The sequence below is a fragment of the Aythya marila genome, assembly GCF_965140915.1.
Source record: "Aythya marila genome assembly, chromosome: 1".
In the NCBI taxonomy this organism is placed as follows: Eukaryota; Metazoa; Chordata; class Aves; order Anseriformes; family Anatidae; genus Aythya; species Aythya marila.
The window spans coordinates 184,535,915-184,554,068 of NC_139042.1; the positions used below are offsets into that span (position 1 = coordinate 184,535,915).

At 39.4% G+C, this 18,154-nt stretch overlaps 1 protein-coding gene across 1 annotated transcript; it reads right to left on the bottom strand.

Annotated features, from left to right (window-relative positions):
• Positions 1-5,083: 5,083 nt before the first annotated feature.
• Positions 5,084-17,920, bottom strand: GPR37 (G protein-coupled receptor 37; the record flags this gene model as incomplete). Its single annotated transcript, XM_082751989.1, has 2 exons — positions 5,084-6,134; positions 17,267-17,920. 2 exons carry the CDS (start codon positions 17,918-17,920, stop codon positions 5,316-5,318), a joined length of 1,473 nt encoding a protein of 490 aa, XP_082608115.1. The 3' UTR covers positions 5,084-5,315.
• Between the last annotated feature and the right edge of the window lie 234 nt (positions 17,921-18,154).

Below are 18,154 nucleotides of genomic sequence, written 5' to 3' on the forward strand. Positions count from 1 at the left end.
AACATAGGTGTTAAATGACTCCATCAAATGCAAAACAGTAGTGGAAAAATACAGTTCCTGAAGTATAAGAAAGTGCATGCAAGAGACAGCTGAGTTTTAATAATTCACATCATTTGCTCGTTGACTTTGTCTGAGCTTTGCATGGAAAGAAAATGGTTGGAAAGAAGAAAGGAAAAAAAAAAAAAAAAGAGGTATTATCACATAACATGCCTGGTATAACTTTCTTTCTAATCACATTTCTCAAAGCTATTATGAAAATAGACCTTACTCATCACTTAAAAAAAAATAAAATAAAATAAAAGGAAGGATATTCTCAAGGTGAAGTTTTAAGATGCTAGGATTTAAGGTCCCAGTTTCCCTTTGTAATCTGGGGAATTTGTACTTTCTAAAGAAAGTTTGTCACCAGGTGGAGAGGAAAGAGCTGGGTAAGAGAGAAATGCAAATGAAAAACTTATTAGAATTCCTTTTGCTAATTCCTTTTGCTTAGGTACTAGTCACCCAAAATGTACAATTTGCTTAAGAAGGTGGGGAGGTTCCCATCCAGGGGACACAAAAGAAATCCGCAACTTTCCATCACAGAAAAATAAATTAGCACATATTTCCAAACCAGGCTTTTGTCCAAATGTCTGGTTAGTGCAGGCATTTGAAAGCTGCTCATTTCTCACCTGAGCACCTTACCAGCCTAACTGATGGCTACTCTTGAATTGTGGTTTCTCCACTTCTCTGGCAGTAGCTGTTCCTCTTTCTTAGAAATATCTCCTGGACCAGAGAGTGAACAGAAGAGTTTACACAGCATAATGGCTTTGGTCAGTGGTTTGTGATACTGAGGCTCAAGGCTCTACTTCAATACTTAATTGATTATTGTTGGAACAACCCCAACAGAAGAGGATTTCACCAGCATCCCTGTTACCACAATGCTTAGGCCTTTCTGAAGGTATGTGGAACCATCAAATATATAAATTAAGCAGAGCAGGAATTTGAATCCAGCTCTTCCATCCTAGAAACAACAGAGCGATTTTTGTCACATCAGTACATGCACAAGCATATATATGCTGATACTACTGGGGTAAGCCTGTATCTATTGGCATTCTGCAGAAATTTTAGATGTGCTCTACATACATACACAAGACTGGGCCCAGCTATGGAGACAGACTGGTTTTGAGCAGTTTTTGCCTTCTGTCTTAATTCCAACACTGTAACAAGGGGTGGATGTAAGAGCTTTAGGTGTTTTTTAATGTCTCCCAGAAATAAATAAATAAATAAATAAATAAATAAGCCCAGAAAACAGCTCACTGATGTATTTGAGACCAGCAGAAGTATCTGGGCACCCCTAGGACAGGTTGCATGTGTTTTTATTGCACCTAACATAATAGTTCACAGAACCAAAGAGAGTTTTGAGTACTATTGTACTGAATATTTATGAGTACTGTATTTACTGAGTTTGGGAAAGCTACTCAGTTTCAATAGCAATTCATAAATTCATAGAATCTAGTTTCCCTCTCAGAGCTACTAGCACAGGATGACAGTTGTATCATGCAGTCTAACTTCATGCAATTCTTTATAAAAAGATGTAGGACAACATGCTTGGAACCTGCCACATTGTCTTTAGGAGTAATTCTCAAAGCTGCTGGAACAGCAGCTGTGGAAGCTTACATGTGGATCCCAGTGACAGAACAGGAGCTGGAAAAGACATAAGCCACTTAAAGGTAAAAGCTATTTAAAGATGGGTGCAGGAATTTATATTGGAACGAGTAAAATAAAAGTTTTCTTCCAATTGAGCAATATTTTTCAATAATTTACCATCTGTATGTTGGTATTCACAAAGATCATATTTTTGATGCAGGTCATGAAACCTAATCTTGTTGAAGATACTGGAGCTTATAATAGAGCTATATGTTATTTTATTTCTTTATGGGAACAGGGCTGAAGTGATAGGTGTTAACCCATCAGTATCTGAGAAGTACAAGACCTTTTTATCTCACAATCTGATTTTCCATTCCATCATGCTTCTTTTATGCCGATCACCATCCCCCACTATTCCCTGCTTAACATAAAAGAACTAAATTCTTGCCATAAACATTTCTAAATCTTCATTCATCAGTCCATTAAGTGTCTTCATGTTAGTAGACAAATGCCTTACAGAAATAGATTCAAAACAGAGAGAAATAGCTCCTAAGAATATTTAAAAAAAAAATAAAAAAAAAAAAAGAAAAGCAAACATCAGGAACATGTGAGAGTTTGGAGCATCGGTCCCCAAAGTAGGAAGAAAAACAATGCAATACTACTTCTTTAACAAAAGGAATAATTTATCATGACATTTAAATGCATTAACAAGTCATGCCTGCATTCGAACCACTGTCTCAGGCTGCAACAATGCAAACCTGCTACTGTGATATTAGTTTAACAGCTTTAGGAAACAAATTAGAATAGAGACCTCTAAGAGACCATGAGAGGTCTAAGGCAAGAGTGAGAAACAGCTGTCAAAAATGCTTTTTCAGCACCAGAAAAGGCAAAATTACATTGGATACAAAGAAGCCTCACTGAATACAAGGCTGGAGAATGCTCCACTACACAAGCAGGAAGGTGTTTTTGCAACCACAGAATTATTAGTTCCAGGTTCTACCTTCTCCAGTGACATTTAAAATCTCTCTCTCTCTCTTTTTTTTTCTTTTTCTTTTTTTCCTGATGATTCTTTATTATTAATATTATTTTCACCCAATAGGATTGGCATACACATATTGTGGAAACGGAGAAGCACTGCACCACTGAGGGATACAGAGTGTTTTATGTGGGAGCAAACACCTCAGGTAATGTGTAAGTAGAGCTTACACATACCCACTGAAAAGTGCAGAGATGGAGGTACCTAATGCCTGAGGCAACTGGGCACCTTTCCTGTTCCAGTGCAGCCTAGCAAAATATCACCATTCAATATTCCAGAGTAATTTCTATCTTTCCTTATGTAAAAAAATGTTCTTCCTCCCATTCTGCTGTTCTTTTATCAAGTCCTTGAACCACTGTTCATGCCAGGACTGAAAAGACAGACAACAGTAACAACTGAGCAAGAAACATGATAAACAAAGAGGGGTTTTTTTTGTTTGTTTCTTTGGTTTTTGGCCCCAGTTGTTATGAATTTGGGCACCTAAAAAAGAATATTACAAATCAAAATGCAGAGTTGAGAATATGCATTTGAGGAGAGATGGGCACCACAGTGTGGGGATTTGGGCTTTATCTTTTCTTTTTAATACATTTTACAGTTTATTGAATGTTACCAAGCAAGGGTAAGTCAATGAAAAGTTTATAAGGGACAGTTTCCATGACTTCAAAAGTGGTTGAAAATCTTACAAAATGATTTTCAAACATTTTAGCAAGTATTTTAGCAAGACCTAAGCAGAATCACATATGTAAATTTAGGCAGACTGCTTTTGGTAGAGCTTAATTCAAAAATCAGAAGCTCAAGTGCATTTATATTCAGATTCAGCGTATGCTGCTTTTCAGTTGAATTTGATAGAGGTTAAAACAGCAATGAAAAAGAAGAAATACTGCTTACCCAAGCAGATACAAAGATCAAACATTTCAAAATCTAGAAATAAAAATAAAATAGGCTATTTTCCAGAAGTTACAGCAAGTTCTTTAACATATTTAGAGGCAGGTACTGTGAAGTAAGACTATCATTTACTGTTAATTTCAGAGAACAAATGCCTGTGATTTTACTATTGCAAGTACTAATTCAGTTTTATTATTTATTTAGTTAGTATTAAAATATAAGATTATTATAATGTGTTCTGTTCCTTAGCGTGTCTACTCTTCAGCCTGCTGCCCAGCGTAAATATGAGCCAACTCACTTGCCAAGAACAGTCTGTCTATTTCAGCCAAGAAGTGGGGCAAATAAACCATGCTGGTATGGATAAGCGCTTTCCAGTCTCTGCTTGCTTATAACAACCTTAGATTTTACTACGCCGCACTGTTGCTTGCAGTGTTGACATACCCTCATTTTAATGAGTCTGTGGACAGCAAGATACCATCAGCAAAACACTCTGTGGATCTCAAGAACAGCTTCAGAGCTGTGAGCTGCTAGTGAATAGCAGTCTCTGTGGGAGCAACATGATTTATAGTCAACATACAGAGAACCTGTGATTAATATTCATGCTACATATCCCAGAATAAATAGATGTGAGTCTGATCCAAAGCCCTCTGAAATTGATGGAAATCTTTCCAATGGCTGCAATGAGCTCTGGGTCAAGCCCCAAGTGTCCAAGTGTGTTTACAGCTTAAAAAAAAAAAAAAAAAAAAAAAAGGAATTCACTCTCCACATTTTGCAGCCCCTCACGTTTATTGTTGGCAAACTTCTGGTGAAAAAAAGCCTTCCTCTGCTGCAACGGGACTCCCACCAAAGCCAGCAGAAGTTATATACACAGAGACTGAGGACATAACCCCAATGTAAAACCATTAACAAATTGGAAATAAACTTGATTTTGAAACCACACGAGACAAATTTTAGTGAGAAAGTAAATCTTTCTTCTTAAGAAGTACAAAATAACTCAAGTTTTGTATAACTGTAGGTCAAGAAGGAAAGTTTCAATGAGGCACATTGGATCTTCATAATATGTATTTAAAATCCACTCGTGTAAATCTAATGTCATTATTACTATCTTCCTTAAACACCCTGTTATATTCTCCAAGGCTAAGTACACGAATGTGGCTATTTAAATTATTTTATGCAAAGTAAAGTTTTTTTTTACTTATTAAAGGAATTTAATCCTACTTAGAAGCGATCCTTGTTAAATGCAGATTGACAAGGATGTTAAAGAATAAAACTTCATTTATTTTTATGCTACTTTATAAATTTTCCAAAGTCCAAGAGTTCTCACAATAGTGTACAGTAATTGGATTAAAACTACCTTCAAAAACTTTCCACCACATCTTTGACATTTAACATCCTGCAAAACCCACAATGTCTATATAATCATATTACAGTGATTATAAAAAAATCATGAAATTAAATAAAAGTGGACTGATACGAATTCTCCTTCCTAAGCAATAATATCCTAGCACCATACAAAATACCATGGTTTAACACTGAGTACTGTCTGTCCTCAGCTTTCCTTTTCTTTCATTTTAATAACCAAACAGAAATTATTTTCCAAAGCATGACTGTTAATATGCAGATTGGATTCTGAGTAGTTTTCAATAATCAATTCTTTTTCTTACACTTTTCTTCCAGAAGGAAAATATGAAGTTAAAAAAAATAAAAAAGAAAAAGAAAAAAGAAAGAAAGGAAAAAGAAAAAGATACAGGAAATAAACTCCTAAGGTCAATTAACAGTGAGTCCCCACAGAGGCAAAGGTAGACATTTCACGACGGATGGTGCTGAAAGGGGAGAGCTCCAGTTCTGTGGTGTACTCATTGTCATTGTCATCACTTGTCACTGTTGAAGATTTCTGGATGCATTCATCACAGCAGCAACAGCAACACTCCATAAAGGCCCGGCTGAAAGGTTTACAAAGACAGAAAAGGAGGACTGGGGTAACACAGGACTTAAAGAACAAAAGGAACTGGCTAATGAGATGGAGGAGATCCATAGTCTGCCGAGAGACCCCTGTGGACATGTAGGCAGTCACAATGTTGCAGATGTTTTCAGGAATGATGCAAAACCCATATAAAATGGTCAAAGCCACAACTGTGCAGTTCATCTGACTTTCTAGTTGAATTTGTCGCTTGTTCCCTCTTGTGCAAGCCTTTTCCGCCCTCCTGATTTTCCTTGCTGTTACCAGGGAGCAGGTAATAGTGAAAAGGGTAGGCAAACAAAAATAGCAGCCAAAGTACCACCAGAGTCTTGCCCCATCGTATGTAAGAGCTAACACGTAAATGGTGTCGGGTAGGGCGGTGGATATCTTCACCACGCACCGCTCCCCTGGTGGGCTGCCACTGTATTCAGGGTCCTCCTTCGTCAGCTGACGCAGCACAACCTCTGGCAGTGCCAGCAGCAGTGCCCCAACCCATATGACAGCGAGCTTTGCAGTTGTCGAGGTGCAGTTCTCAATCATCTCGTAGTACATCTGCACATTGGTGGCAGCACGGAACCGATCAATGCAGAGGGCACACAGTGTGAAGGTGGTGACTCCGAGAGAGGCTACCTGCAAAAGAGAAAAGAGAATACAATTTAATGCAGGTGCTGCCTGGAAACAAACAAACAAACAAACAAACAAACAAAAACAATGAGAAAGAAAAAGGACAGCTACAAGGCTACAGCCCATTATTTCTTAGAGAGTGAAAAAACTTCAGCTCCTTCAAACCCCACCTTAATCTACCACCAACGGCAGTCTTGGAGGTGGAAGATGAAGGCCTGAACTTGCTCAGGCAAAAGAGGGAATTCACTCCCTGTACATTGGATGAAGGCTCTTACCATTGAGATATTCCCTGAAAGAAGGTTATACTCTTTCATAAAGAGAGCTCAATTTATAATGCCAACTACCAATTAAGTTTAGCTCTCAAAACAAGCATCACAGGTAGGACTTAGCTTCCAGTGTTTGCTGAGCTACCATGCCACATGCATCCCAGAATATTACATCCTTCTGTTGTTCTCTCTACAAATATCACTTCAGCTTAGTGTCATGCTCTCATGGAAGCTCATGCCAACATCTGTGCAACTCTGAGTGAAAGAAAAATTGGAGAGCTGACCATTATGCAAAACTAAACCTCCCTCCATTTTTCTGAGGGGTGTTTTTCAGAAAGAACCCACCACAGAGATTGAAATGAAAGTCAAAATGGGAAAGATGGTATCTTACTTCAGCAGAATTTCAAAGTTATGCCTCTATCACATGTTTGTCAAGCATACAGGGGATCATAATGTCAAAACCTTAGATATTTCCAAAGTTTAGGAACAGTGTGGATTAAGCATCCACTGAATGGAAGAGGGCCCCACAACTGCTGTTGTGGACTTGGGCTCTTAAGTGAAATTTTGATCGGGTATAGGTACATAAAGCCATCCTGGGATCTGAGTTCTAAAAGATGATATTTGAAATCTTCAGACTTCCAAAACCTGTTCAAAATCAATCTTGTCTACAGTAGTTGGGCATTAATAATTTATCTTCAACATTTTACCAAGAAAAATTTTCAGGAAAATCTAGGCCAAATTTCATAGTAGACATTCTATGCAAGAATATATCACAGGCCAGGAGAAATAGCAGAATTTCTGATGTTCATATGATTTAAAGATGGATTGGACAGACCACTCAATTATATACTGTAAGGAGCAAGTACAGAACAATGCATGTGTCTTCTAGCTTTAATAAACATAATTCTATGCATGAATAGAAGCCTTGTACTGTCATGAAATATAATTTCCTATCATTTTATCCTGTTTATAATTAAATTTCCTAAAAACAAATTTGCAAGAAGACTATATACATTTTGGCCTAATCCTCTTTCCATTAAATTCAACTTCAGTTCAAATTCAAAGCAGAACTCCCATTAACTTAAATCAGAGAAAGATTAGGTGCTCTGTTGCATTCTAATTCATTTATTTTCCTGGGTTTGTATGCTTCTGTTATGCTGGAAATGTGTTGAAGCAAAAGACAAGAAACTGTTAAATAATATTCCTAATAAATTTAAAGAATGCTTACTTTTATCATGAGTAAGCCACACATCTGTGCAATTAATTGGGAAATCTTGGGTAACATTAGGCAGTTTGCTGTAATTTTTGCTTACTTAAATTTGATGCTGACTTAAATTTCATATTGGTACATTTCAAAATGAACTCCAATTTCCAACATAATTTTGAATTATTCCTGTTTATATAAAGTTCTACAAAGATAGAGAGTACAATTATGCACAAATATATAAACTTATCATTAATTTTGGCCTTCTATATTTAGTGGCCATATCAGATCGCTAAAATTGAATGTCACTGAACAATATTAGGCATTTGGGATTACAACAGTCAGGCATTGCCTTAGTTGGGTAATTTTTTGAAACAGCTTCCTAAAAGATGGAATGCAATATTTATTAATTAACCTGCAATGGCAGGAATAATTAATGGTGACAAAGCAGTACTATAAACATTTTTATAGGCAAACCTATTGATTTAGGGGGTTAAAATGTTGGACAACATTCAAAGAAAGCTTGCTAAATACCAGTAAAACATAAAAACAGCTAAAGAAAGATTACGGTTATAGGCAAACCTTAATGAACAGTGATAGCAATAGCAAATGAAAGATAATTTCCATGTATCACTGCTGAGAGTCAAATTTTCAAATCTAAGACCAGTGACTTTGCTTGCAAAACCTTTCAGTGTGTGTGTGCAGTCTTCAAATTCCTTGGAGTGACAGCAAAACCTTTAGCCAGAACATCCAGCTTGAATAACAAAAGGGTTGGGACTGAGTTCTCTACAATTACAGGAGACAGGGAAATCATTGAGACTCAGAATTGAATAGGGATTGAAATAAATCAACAGAACAGAAGAAAATCTGAGTTTTTTTGTACATTAATGTTTTCCTTCTCAGCTCTTGTTCTAATGAGGCAACGTGAGCATCTCCCCCCTGCTCCCCAGCACACACACACTTTTATTGTTTTAGCAATCCATTACAAACAGGCTGTTATACAGTAGCTAAGACATTAAAACTCTGCAGCTGTTAAGGCTGGTCTAATGAAAGAAGACATGTCTACCACGAACAAACGTAACCTACGGGGCTTCTGTCACATTAATTGACCAGCAACTTGGAGGCTTGAGACAGTGAAATAGAGCAAGAGGAAAAAACTAAGAACAGTGGAAGTCAGCTTTGAAAATTCTCTCATGGATTCACTGATCAAGAAAGATAAAAAAAAAGCTAGTGCTTCTCTGGAACTGGCAATGGTTTCCTATTTTCTGTAGATTAATGAAGTTAATGATGCCATGGAAAAGCCTACAAAAAAGCTACCAAACAGAAAAACAATTCCAAGCAGATGAACAGGGATTCATTCCTGCTGACTTGTTTAAAGGTAGGGTAGCAATTCAAGGGTATGACTATTTGCCCTCCTTTGTTTCCCCCACATTGTAGAGTATGAGTAATAGCCCACAAAATCAATGGGTGCCACTCATAAACTATGTGGACAGGAACTGGGACATGCATTCTGCATGTACATACAATTCTAGTTTGTAGGTGTTTCTTCATACCAGTCCTGGTAAGAATTAGGGTTAAGATGAAAATTTGAAAGAAGGCAGAGAAGTTTCCCTGTTTTATCTGTTTCATTGCTCTGGTATAAGCACAGAATGATTGTGAGTAGATAAAGGACAAATTATCACATCTTGAAGTAGTGTGAACCTGCATGTAGTTTAATGGTGTTCTTCTTGTTGTAACAGCTAAGTTTCCGATACACAGTTGCACTCAATTTTCCAACAACCTAGTGGGAAATGAGGCAGGGCAAGGGTGAATAAGGCTTGGTAGTTTTTGATGATCACTTAGTTGTCTGATGTGTTTCCATATATTCCCTATGAAGAGTCTCCTTCAGCCTCTAAACATTGGGGTGACAACGGTTTATTTTTCTTTTACTAGATGATATTAGAAAGACACATACATGTATCTAACTGAAAGACCATTAATCTACTTGGAGCAGGAAGGGGGGAAGTAACCTCAACTGAGCTGGACAGAGAACAGCTATGTAAGGGATTACCTACATACACATACAAAAGAAGGAATTGTTATTACAAGAGAGTCTCTTAATACTGTTGCTCCTTTAAAAGAATTAACAGAGACGTTACCGGGAACAGTGGTGTTCCTTCATGACACTATCTAAACCTTCAGCATTAGCTCATCAGCTGTTAGTCAACTGTGTCAAAACTTATTTGGGGAACTAAGGCCACTGAAGGCAACAGTAACTCATGAAATGCTCACCTTAATTGCATCAGTTCTCCTCTCCATCCCTCCAACATATCCATTCCCCTTTCATGAGCTTTAACAATTACCAAAATATTCCCAGGCCTTCCCTGGCCTGTCCTACTTCTCCTCCTGGCTGTGATCCCACAGTGCTTGGCCCCAGCCTCTAGGAGCAGAGTCTCCAGCTGGCCAGGGAAGCAGTGCAGGTTTAGTATGGTAAGCAACAGAAGTGCAAATTAGACTCTGAATTCTCTCTCACTAATACCTGTTTGGCAAGATCAAGGGAATGAAAACAACAAAACAAAACACCACCACCAACAACAACAAAAGAAATATCAGCAAAAGGTGACAGGTGAAAAGGTCAATGAAAAACCAATTCTGTGAGTTAATGAAAAAGTGAGGTTGGGTCACTCAGTCCAGCAAGACAAAGACCAAGAAATGATAATGCTGCTGTCTATGCTGAGATGTAATGTTGCTTAAGCTGAAGGACAATTAATATAGCAGAATATATCAACCAGCCATGAGCAACTTGAGGAAATGAGATGTACCATTAGTCATCCAAAACATGATGTTGTGGAACACACCTTTTGATGGAAAAGTGAAGGGAAAAACATAGTCTGTTTATATAGAACAAGTTAAAATAAAGAGAGATGTAAAGAAGTGGCTGCTTCTGAATCCAGCTGAAACTGGATTTTCTTTGTTAAAAGGCAGGAAGAGTATCTAAACATTTCCCTGTAGGAAAGAGGAAAGCTAAACTACAGAAAAGATTGATGACTACCACTAGCCCAAATGTCTCTAAGCTCTCAGTGACACCCCCCTAAACTCTTTCTACCCATTTCTGTCATACCATGTTTTTTTTATTATTATTATTTTTTTCCCTGAATCATTATAGTCTATGGTCTTATATATAAATAATAATTACTGTTCTATATCCACACCAAATTTCATAGCTTTAGGACATGTTAATGCAACAAACCACAGTAACTCTTGCAAACTTTTCAGTTTTACATAAGATAAACAAAGCTAGTACAGACTTAAATATTTGTTTTGTGCTACTCTACACTTACAGTAAAATGTCCAGTAATAAGACTGGGCTAAAAAAAATAAAAGGCCATCCTATTGCAATCAGATGTTTAATTGTTTAATATAATCTAGATTTCTGGGTTTTGTTTCTTCAATTAGGAAAAACAAAACAAAAACAAACAAACAAGCAAAAACAGACACACACAAATAACACCAAGAATGACAATCATTACTACAAAAGAATAAAAATGTATAAATATAATCTCTTTATATTTCTTACATGAAGTTCTATGAAATATTCATGGCTTTTTGTTTTAAAAATAGGGAAGGGTCACTCAACTAGTTAAAATACAGATGTGGTGTAGCAGAAGTAATCCAGGAGCTAAGGAATACTGGGGCTGGGATACCTCTCTGATGTTAGCATTTAGCTTAAGCATCCTGGAGGAAAAGATACCTAAAGATACTTAAGGTGACATAACTACCTGAAAAGCTAGATGGTAATTCAGGAAACTACTATCATGGAGATGTTCCACACACACGGAACAATGGGTGCAATACAGCTGTTTCCTTTGCAGTAATTTTAACATTCACATCAGGGAGATATAAAGAATGTATGTTCTGCGTGTTTCCTATCCTTCTATATATTGTAAGAGTAAGAATGTTCAGAATTAACTTCTAAGAGCAGTTCCTGAATTCTGTTTGAAGCAAAAGCCAACTGGATTATCAGGGCACTGGAACTACTTATTATAGTACAAGACGTTTATTCAGAAAAGTGGAAAATCACAGAACACCAGGGCTTTATTTTTTTTCCTTTTTCCAATTTGAAATCTACCATGCCACCTTACAAGTAAATTACTTTTTTTTTTTTTCTTTTCTTTAAGAAAAAAATGAGCACTGTTCTCCACTAAGGATCACAGTCTCATCACTAGAGAATCCTGCAGTAACTCTTAATATTAACATGGAACTATTGCTAAAAATCTGTCTCTTCCTTCTTTGTTGGAAAAATCTGGTCATATGGAGAAATGACAGCCTTGTGCTCATACTAGATTCAATGGTGCTGGGATGGCAGATGTTGCTTTATTCTCTCTTCACATATGTAACTTAAATATTACTGACCTAATTTTAAACCTAGTCTGACACAAATTCATTTCCATGCTGAAACGCCAAAGTTTAAGCCAAAAGCAATTTTTTTTATGGACAATTTATAGCCCCCTAAGGGTTTGCAGAGGAAAGAAAGATTGACAGAGCAGCAAACATGGCAGCTACTATCACCATGCTGTTAATACCTAAAGGGCAGAGACATATTAGCACTTCTGTTTTTTTTTTTAAATATATATATATATATTGTGTGATAAGTGTGATAAGTGTTTTGCTCAGTAAAAGACACATGCAGCCATTGCCCTAGAAAATTTCCAGTATGAATCTTCACAATTGTTAACTTTTCTGAGGTTCAGGAGGCAAACTCTGACTAACATTAAAGAAGAGACATAAAGAAGATACAGCACAACAAATGACTCAGACAAGACAGATAATACTTTTTAAAAAGTCCCATAAAAATATATATTTCCTTTGCTAAAGTGAAACTTAAATTCAGGATATCTTCTGACAGCTTTGAAACAGGAAAAGAATAGTCACTTCCATTGCGCTGATGACTTGCCCCTACCAAGTAAAAGAGAGAAAGGGGAAACAGCCTTACCTCAAAAATGCCCTGGAAGGGTCAGCTTCAAGAAAAAAAAAAAAAAAAAAAAAAGTAATTCATATTCCTGACCAAAAATTCCAGACACTTTCCACTAAGAATTCTAATATACTAATTGTGATAGGTTTCCTGAGATGGAAGTTACCTACCAGACCAGGGTGATGCCACAAATTGACTGCTAAAAGCATAAGTAGGGACTAGGCAGCAGATTTCAAAGACTTCCACAGTCAGCTTGCTCCAGAGTCAGGCCAGTCTCTTAAGCACAATATGGTCTAGATGAAGGCATCTCACACCTTCTCTCCCTCTCATGATAATTAACTCTGAGTGCATAGCTGAATACCATGACTGGACTTGGAAATTTTCTGCTCTGTGCTGGACTGCAGGAGACCATAAATTAACCTCTGCAAACCCTTTTTCCAAACCTTTTCCCAGTTCTAAATCTTTATTCGCTCACAGTCTGCCAACATAGAAAGTGATGTCTACTTCCAACTGCTGCCCCCAAACTCATCAAATTCCTAGTGTAACCTCTAAGAGCAGAATGCACACAATTCAAACAAGCTTCTTTTTAAAGCCTGAAAGACAGTTTGTAGTCCCAGTTGACACAATCCATTTGTCATCTTAGCAAGCTGCTCCAAGTTTTAAACAACTTACTTAACCTCTTCACTATTGGCTTCCAGCATTAAAATAAATAAATAAATAAATAAATAGCTACTTCACAGGACTGTTATGTTTAATGCCTGTGAAATACTTAGAAGCATAGTAAAGCTATTTGTCTATATCCACACTTCTTTCTATTCAGGCATAATTTAGAGTTGAGAAAAATGCAAACCATAAATCTATAAGTAGGTGAACAGAAACTATATTGTCCTATTTTTTTTCTTTTTTTTTTCTTTTTTTTTTTCTATTTTTTTTCTTTGGTATTTTTTTTTTCCTAGTTCTTTTTCTGAAAAGACTGGGTATGCTTAAACAAGGAGCTGCAATGGGTTAGCAGTCTGGAAAGAGAATTAGCCAAAGCCTTTTTTTTTTTTATTGTTGTTTACCGTGTATCTCCTGATCCTGAGCAATGCTGACAAAAGTATATGGAAGGCACAGACACGGCATGCAGATAAACACTTCAGACATGGTTGCCCAAAGCTCAACTTCCAAACCATCTTCAGAAAAGTGGCAAAATCTGAAGAACTGAGCAGAGGACTAAAATTGCAAAGGAGAAGCACATCCCCACACATCCTTATGGGTAAGTAGTTGCCCCAGTAATTCCCTTCCCAGTGAGTGGACTCAAATCTACCCTACCAGGATAGTGCCATCATCATAGTCTAGTGAAGTTCTTGGTGGAGATAATTTAATCCATAGGAGAATGAATTCACTCAGTTTCTTCCTTGGTCATGTGCATAGCATTCCATATGCAAGTGGAACAATGACAGTTTTACAAGGTAGGTACAAGCAACCAAACTGTGATACAATATGTGACTGAAATGTCTGCTTAATATACTTGGTCACAGAATATCTTTATTAGATATGGGAAAACTACCCTTTAAATAAATGTTGTAAAGATTTTCCACTACTGGAAGCTCAACATTTACCTACTCAAACGTACTTGAAGGTATCATAAAACATTTTCCCCAGAGTGTGTGCATATGTGTTATCACTGGCAACAGATGCTTTGTTGAAATTCTGCACAATACCCATTAAACAGCACAAATAAAAAACAATTGGCCACAGGAGGCTAAAGGAAGAAAGCTCAAGGTTCCTTATTTGGATTACTTGAAACCTTTGAGCAGAAAGCAGAGCAGGCTTGAGTTACATTAAAATGATGCGATTACTACATCAGTTGCTCTGGATACTCAGATGTCCCCCATTCCCTAGTCCTGTGCAATTCTCAGAGTACAGGCTAGTATGACAAGAGAGCTCAGTCCAATGATGCTCCTTGGTGCTTGAAAGTGAGATGATATATCTGGATCTATAGCTCTGAGCGAGACATGCAGGTCCCTAAACAGCAAATGAGGAGAGTTGGCATGTAAGAAAACAGTGCAGAGTGGGAGACAGACCTGAAGGCCTGAAGAACAAAACATGTGGCAAACTTATAGGAAACAGTGAGAACAGGTTAAAATTTATAACAGGTAAAATTCTTCAGGAAAATGCTTCTATTTCTATTCCATGAAGGTCAGGAAACTTCTCCTGATGGTAGCTATCCACAACTTCTCAAGGAGCTAAGATGACTTCTTTCTTCTCTCTTGCATGAGAAGAGCATGAGCTGCTCAGGTGAATTACAAGGGAGGAGGCAGTGTCATTCAGCTGTTAGATGAGCACTCTACTCACTGCTGTGAATAACCCTTGCAAGAGCACAGAGCATTGGCTGCTCATGGGGCAGATTTCATGACATGCTCCATATCCTCAGTGTTCCTGGTGGTGTCAGCATCCCTGGATAATGCCTGTGAGATTAACGCTACACTCAGAAAGTGGCAAACTTTTGCTCTAACTCCCTCCTCTCTCTCAGTAGAGTCAAATTCTGATTTCCAGGAGAGAAACCCTTCTCACCAAGCTCAAGGCAAGCTGGGAGGCACAATTCAGTATTGGTGCTCAATATGTGTCACTCATGCCTACCGCCCTTACAAGGAGGGGAAAATCCAGCCTTTAATTTGCTGCTCCCCAGGTGATGAATATACTTTACATTCACGAGTAGGGTAGTTAATAGGTGATTTATATACTGTACATTTATGAGTATTATGTTTAATACCTATTGAGTGAAAAGTATACAATTCTGGGAGCAACATGGTATCCCCCAAGGCTATCTCTCTTCAGATGTGTACCTCAGACACAAATCAATTAAATGTCCCCAGGAAAGAAGAGAATTCTTTACTTTTAGACCCCAATGATAATTCAAGATGAGACAGGCACTATTCTGTAGTTAGATTTTGTGATTGTGATTGGCTTGGTGCCAGTTCTTGAAAAAAAGGTTTAACTGTAGGTATCTGACGAACTTTAAAGTGAAAAAATAAGGTGTCTTTAAAGTATAAACGGGGGGTAGCACCAGCTGAATGTTTTCAGGATTACAGTTTTGAATTTTGGCTACTACATATCAGCTCAGCTTCTTTCAGTTTAATTCACTGATGAAAGTGTAAAATCCAGAGTGTGTGTATATTGGGCAGTCCTGACAACATGCCCCTTTTTGACAAGGCTAAAATATTTCCAGACTAGCAACATGAAAATAAAACCTGTTTATGTGATTCTAGAAGATTATATCTGTTTCTTACACATTTAAGTTAGTAATAACTTCATTATAATATGAAGCTCTGTGCATTTTTCTTCCAGTCATGAAGTGGCAAACTCTTTATTGCCCAAAGCTGAGCAGCATAAGGAACTAATTTTGAAAAAATGGTATGGCCATGCAAATCATTATTATGAAGAATTACTCCTATTTTGCATCTGGATGCACCAAAAAAGGTTAGGAAGTGTGAAATGTTACTAGAGGAAAATCCTGAAATACTTAAACCACACTAGATGTGTCCATTGAAATGGTACCCTTTAACTGAAACACTAACTACTTATTTTGTTGGATAATACAGTATCGTCAGACCTGAATTCAGAAAATTTAAAAGCATCTATCCAAGGCTATTATCAGTAAGTATTCTCAACAAATATATATTTCTTTTATTTCCTTCCAAACACAAATTAAGTATACTCTGAGTTTTTCAAATAATGAAAAGTGTTATACTATTGGTCCTGAATTCTTGTAAGTGTAGCACAGCTCCACCCTTTGTCCAATACCACTAGTAATAAAGTGTATCACACATGAAAGAAGTAATGGTAAGGTAGTGACTACACGCTTCACACATATTTCTAAAGACCTTATTGAAAACGTTGGTTGGCAGTTGTACTGATGTGCTATGAAAACTGGTATTCTGTGTATTAACAACAAGATAATACCCCACCCCTCCACCCCCAGTATCTAATTCTTAGGACAAGAGAATCAACAGTTATTTCCTCAGCTTTCAGTTACAGAATAAAGCTGAGCAGAAGGCTTTGGGAACATAGCAGAGCCAGCCAGCATTACAGGCTACCACCCCACCACCAAGCCTCTCCGTTCAGTTCCAGTAAATAAATAAAGCGGACAACCTGAACGCTGCCGGCAGGACTCCAGCCAGCTGGCTGACAGCTTCTTTGACAGAGTCTCTGAACAATTGCCAAGAAGCTGTGATTTAAATTGAACTGGGGTCATTTTTTTAAAGACAAACCAAATAAATAACTGTGAGATTTGAATGCTGAATTGTAAATTAAAAGCACATCTATCATATTGATGCTCATTTTTGCAATCACCTGCTTACAACCTATCCCGAGTCTCCCCTCCTGCTTTCCTGATTTGCTTCTCTTTAGAGAAAAGGAAAAAAAGAAAAAAACACCACACTCAAAATCAAATTTTGAGAGGATTCTTTGCCTTTTGGGATGACTGGGAGGAGTGAAACTTCAGCAGAACTCTCATGAGTGGAAGAGCTAGGTGTTCTCGGTTTGATGCTGTGGGAAGCCTGGTGCTGCTGGACCCGAGTCGGCCTGAAGCTGGCAGAGTTCCTGTGGGGCTCTCCACCAGCAGTGCCGGGGAAACCCAAACCGGGCAGGGAGCAATGAGGGAGGCACAGAAGGGGGTACCCTGGGGGCTTCGCAGAGGCAGCCAGGCCCACGCACAACCACCCACTGTCATTACCTCGATGTACGGGACGATTTTGCAGGAGAAGTCCTCTAGGAGCCACTTCTTGGTGAGCTCCTGGAAGATGACCAGCGGCAGGCAGAAGAAGACGATGAGGAAGTCCCAGAAGGCCAGGTTGGCCAGCAGGGAGTTGGAGATGCTCCGCATGTAGTAGTTGTGGCAGACGATGCACATCACTGCCATGTTGCCCATGATGCCGATGCCGAAGATCACCACGGAGAGGCACATCACGGCGTAGGCTCCGTACGACTCCTCGGTCAGCGGGTAGAAGGGGTTGCGGAGCCGGGCGCGGCGCCCGGTGCCGTTACCTCGGCCCCCCGCGCCCCCCTCTCCTCCTCGGCCCGAGCCGTTCAGGGGCAGCCACCGGGGGCCCCCCGCAGCCCCCAGGCCGGCCCCGCTGCTCCGCGCCCGCCTCCTCCCGGGCCCCGCAGCCCCGCAGGTGCCCCCTGGCCCCGCCGGGGGGGCTCCGCGCCCGCGGAGAGCAGCGGCAGCCCGGCTTCCAGGGCCGGGGGGCGCCGTGGCCGGCGGAGATAAGGGGCGATGAGGCTTTTCTTGCAGCCCGGAGCCCGCAGCGGGGAGCAGGGCGCAGGCGGCCCATGAGCCCAGCACCTGGCACAGCAGCAGGGCGAGGGGAGCGCCGAGGGGCCGCATGGCCGGGAAGGGAGGGGAGGGTGGGTGGCCGGCCCGTTCGTCTTTCAGAGGAGGCGCTCCCCCCGCTGAGCGGGGCTGGGGGCAGCCCGCATGGCCGCCCGGCTGCGGGATGCTCTCTGCTCGCCGCCTCCCGGGGCAGAGCCGGAAAGTTGTGGCGCCGTCTCCGCCGCGCCGAGTTAATAATGTAGCGGCTGCGGAGCCGGGAGGACCCCCCCCGGCGCTCCGCCCTTTCCC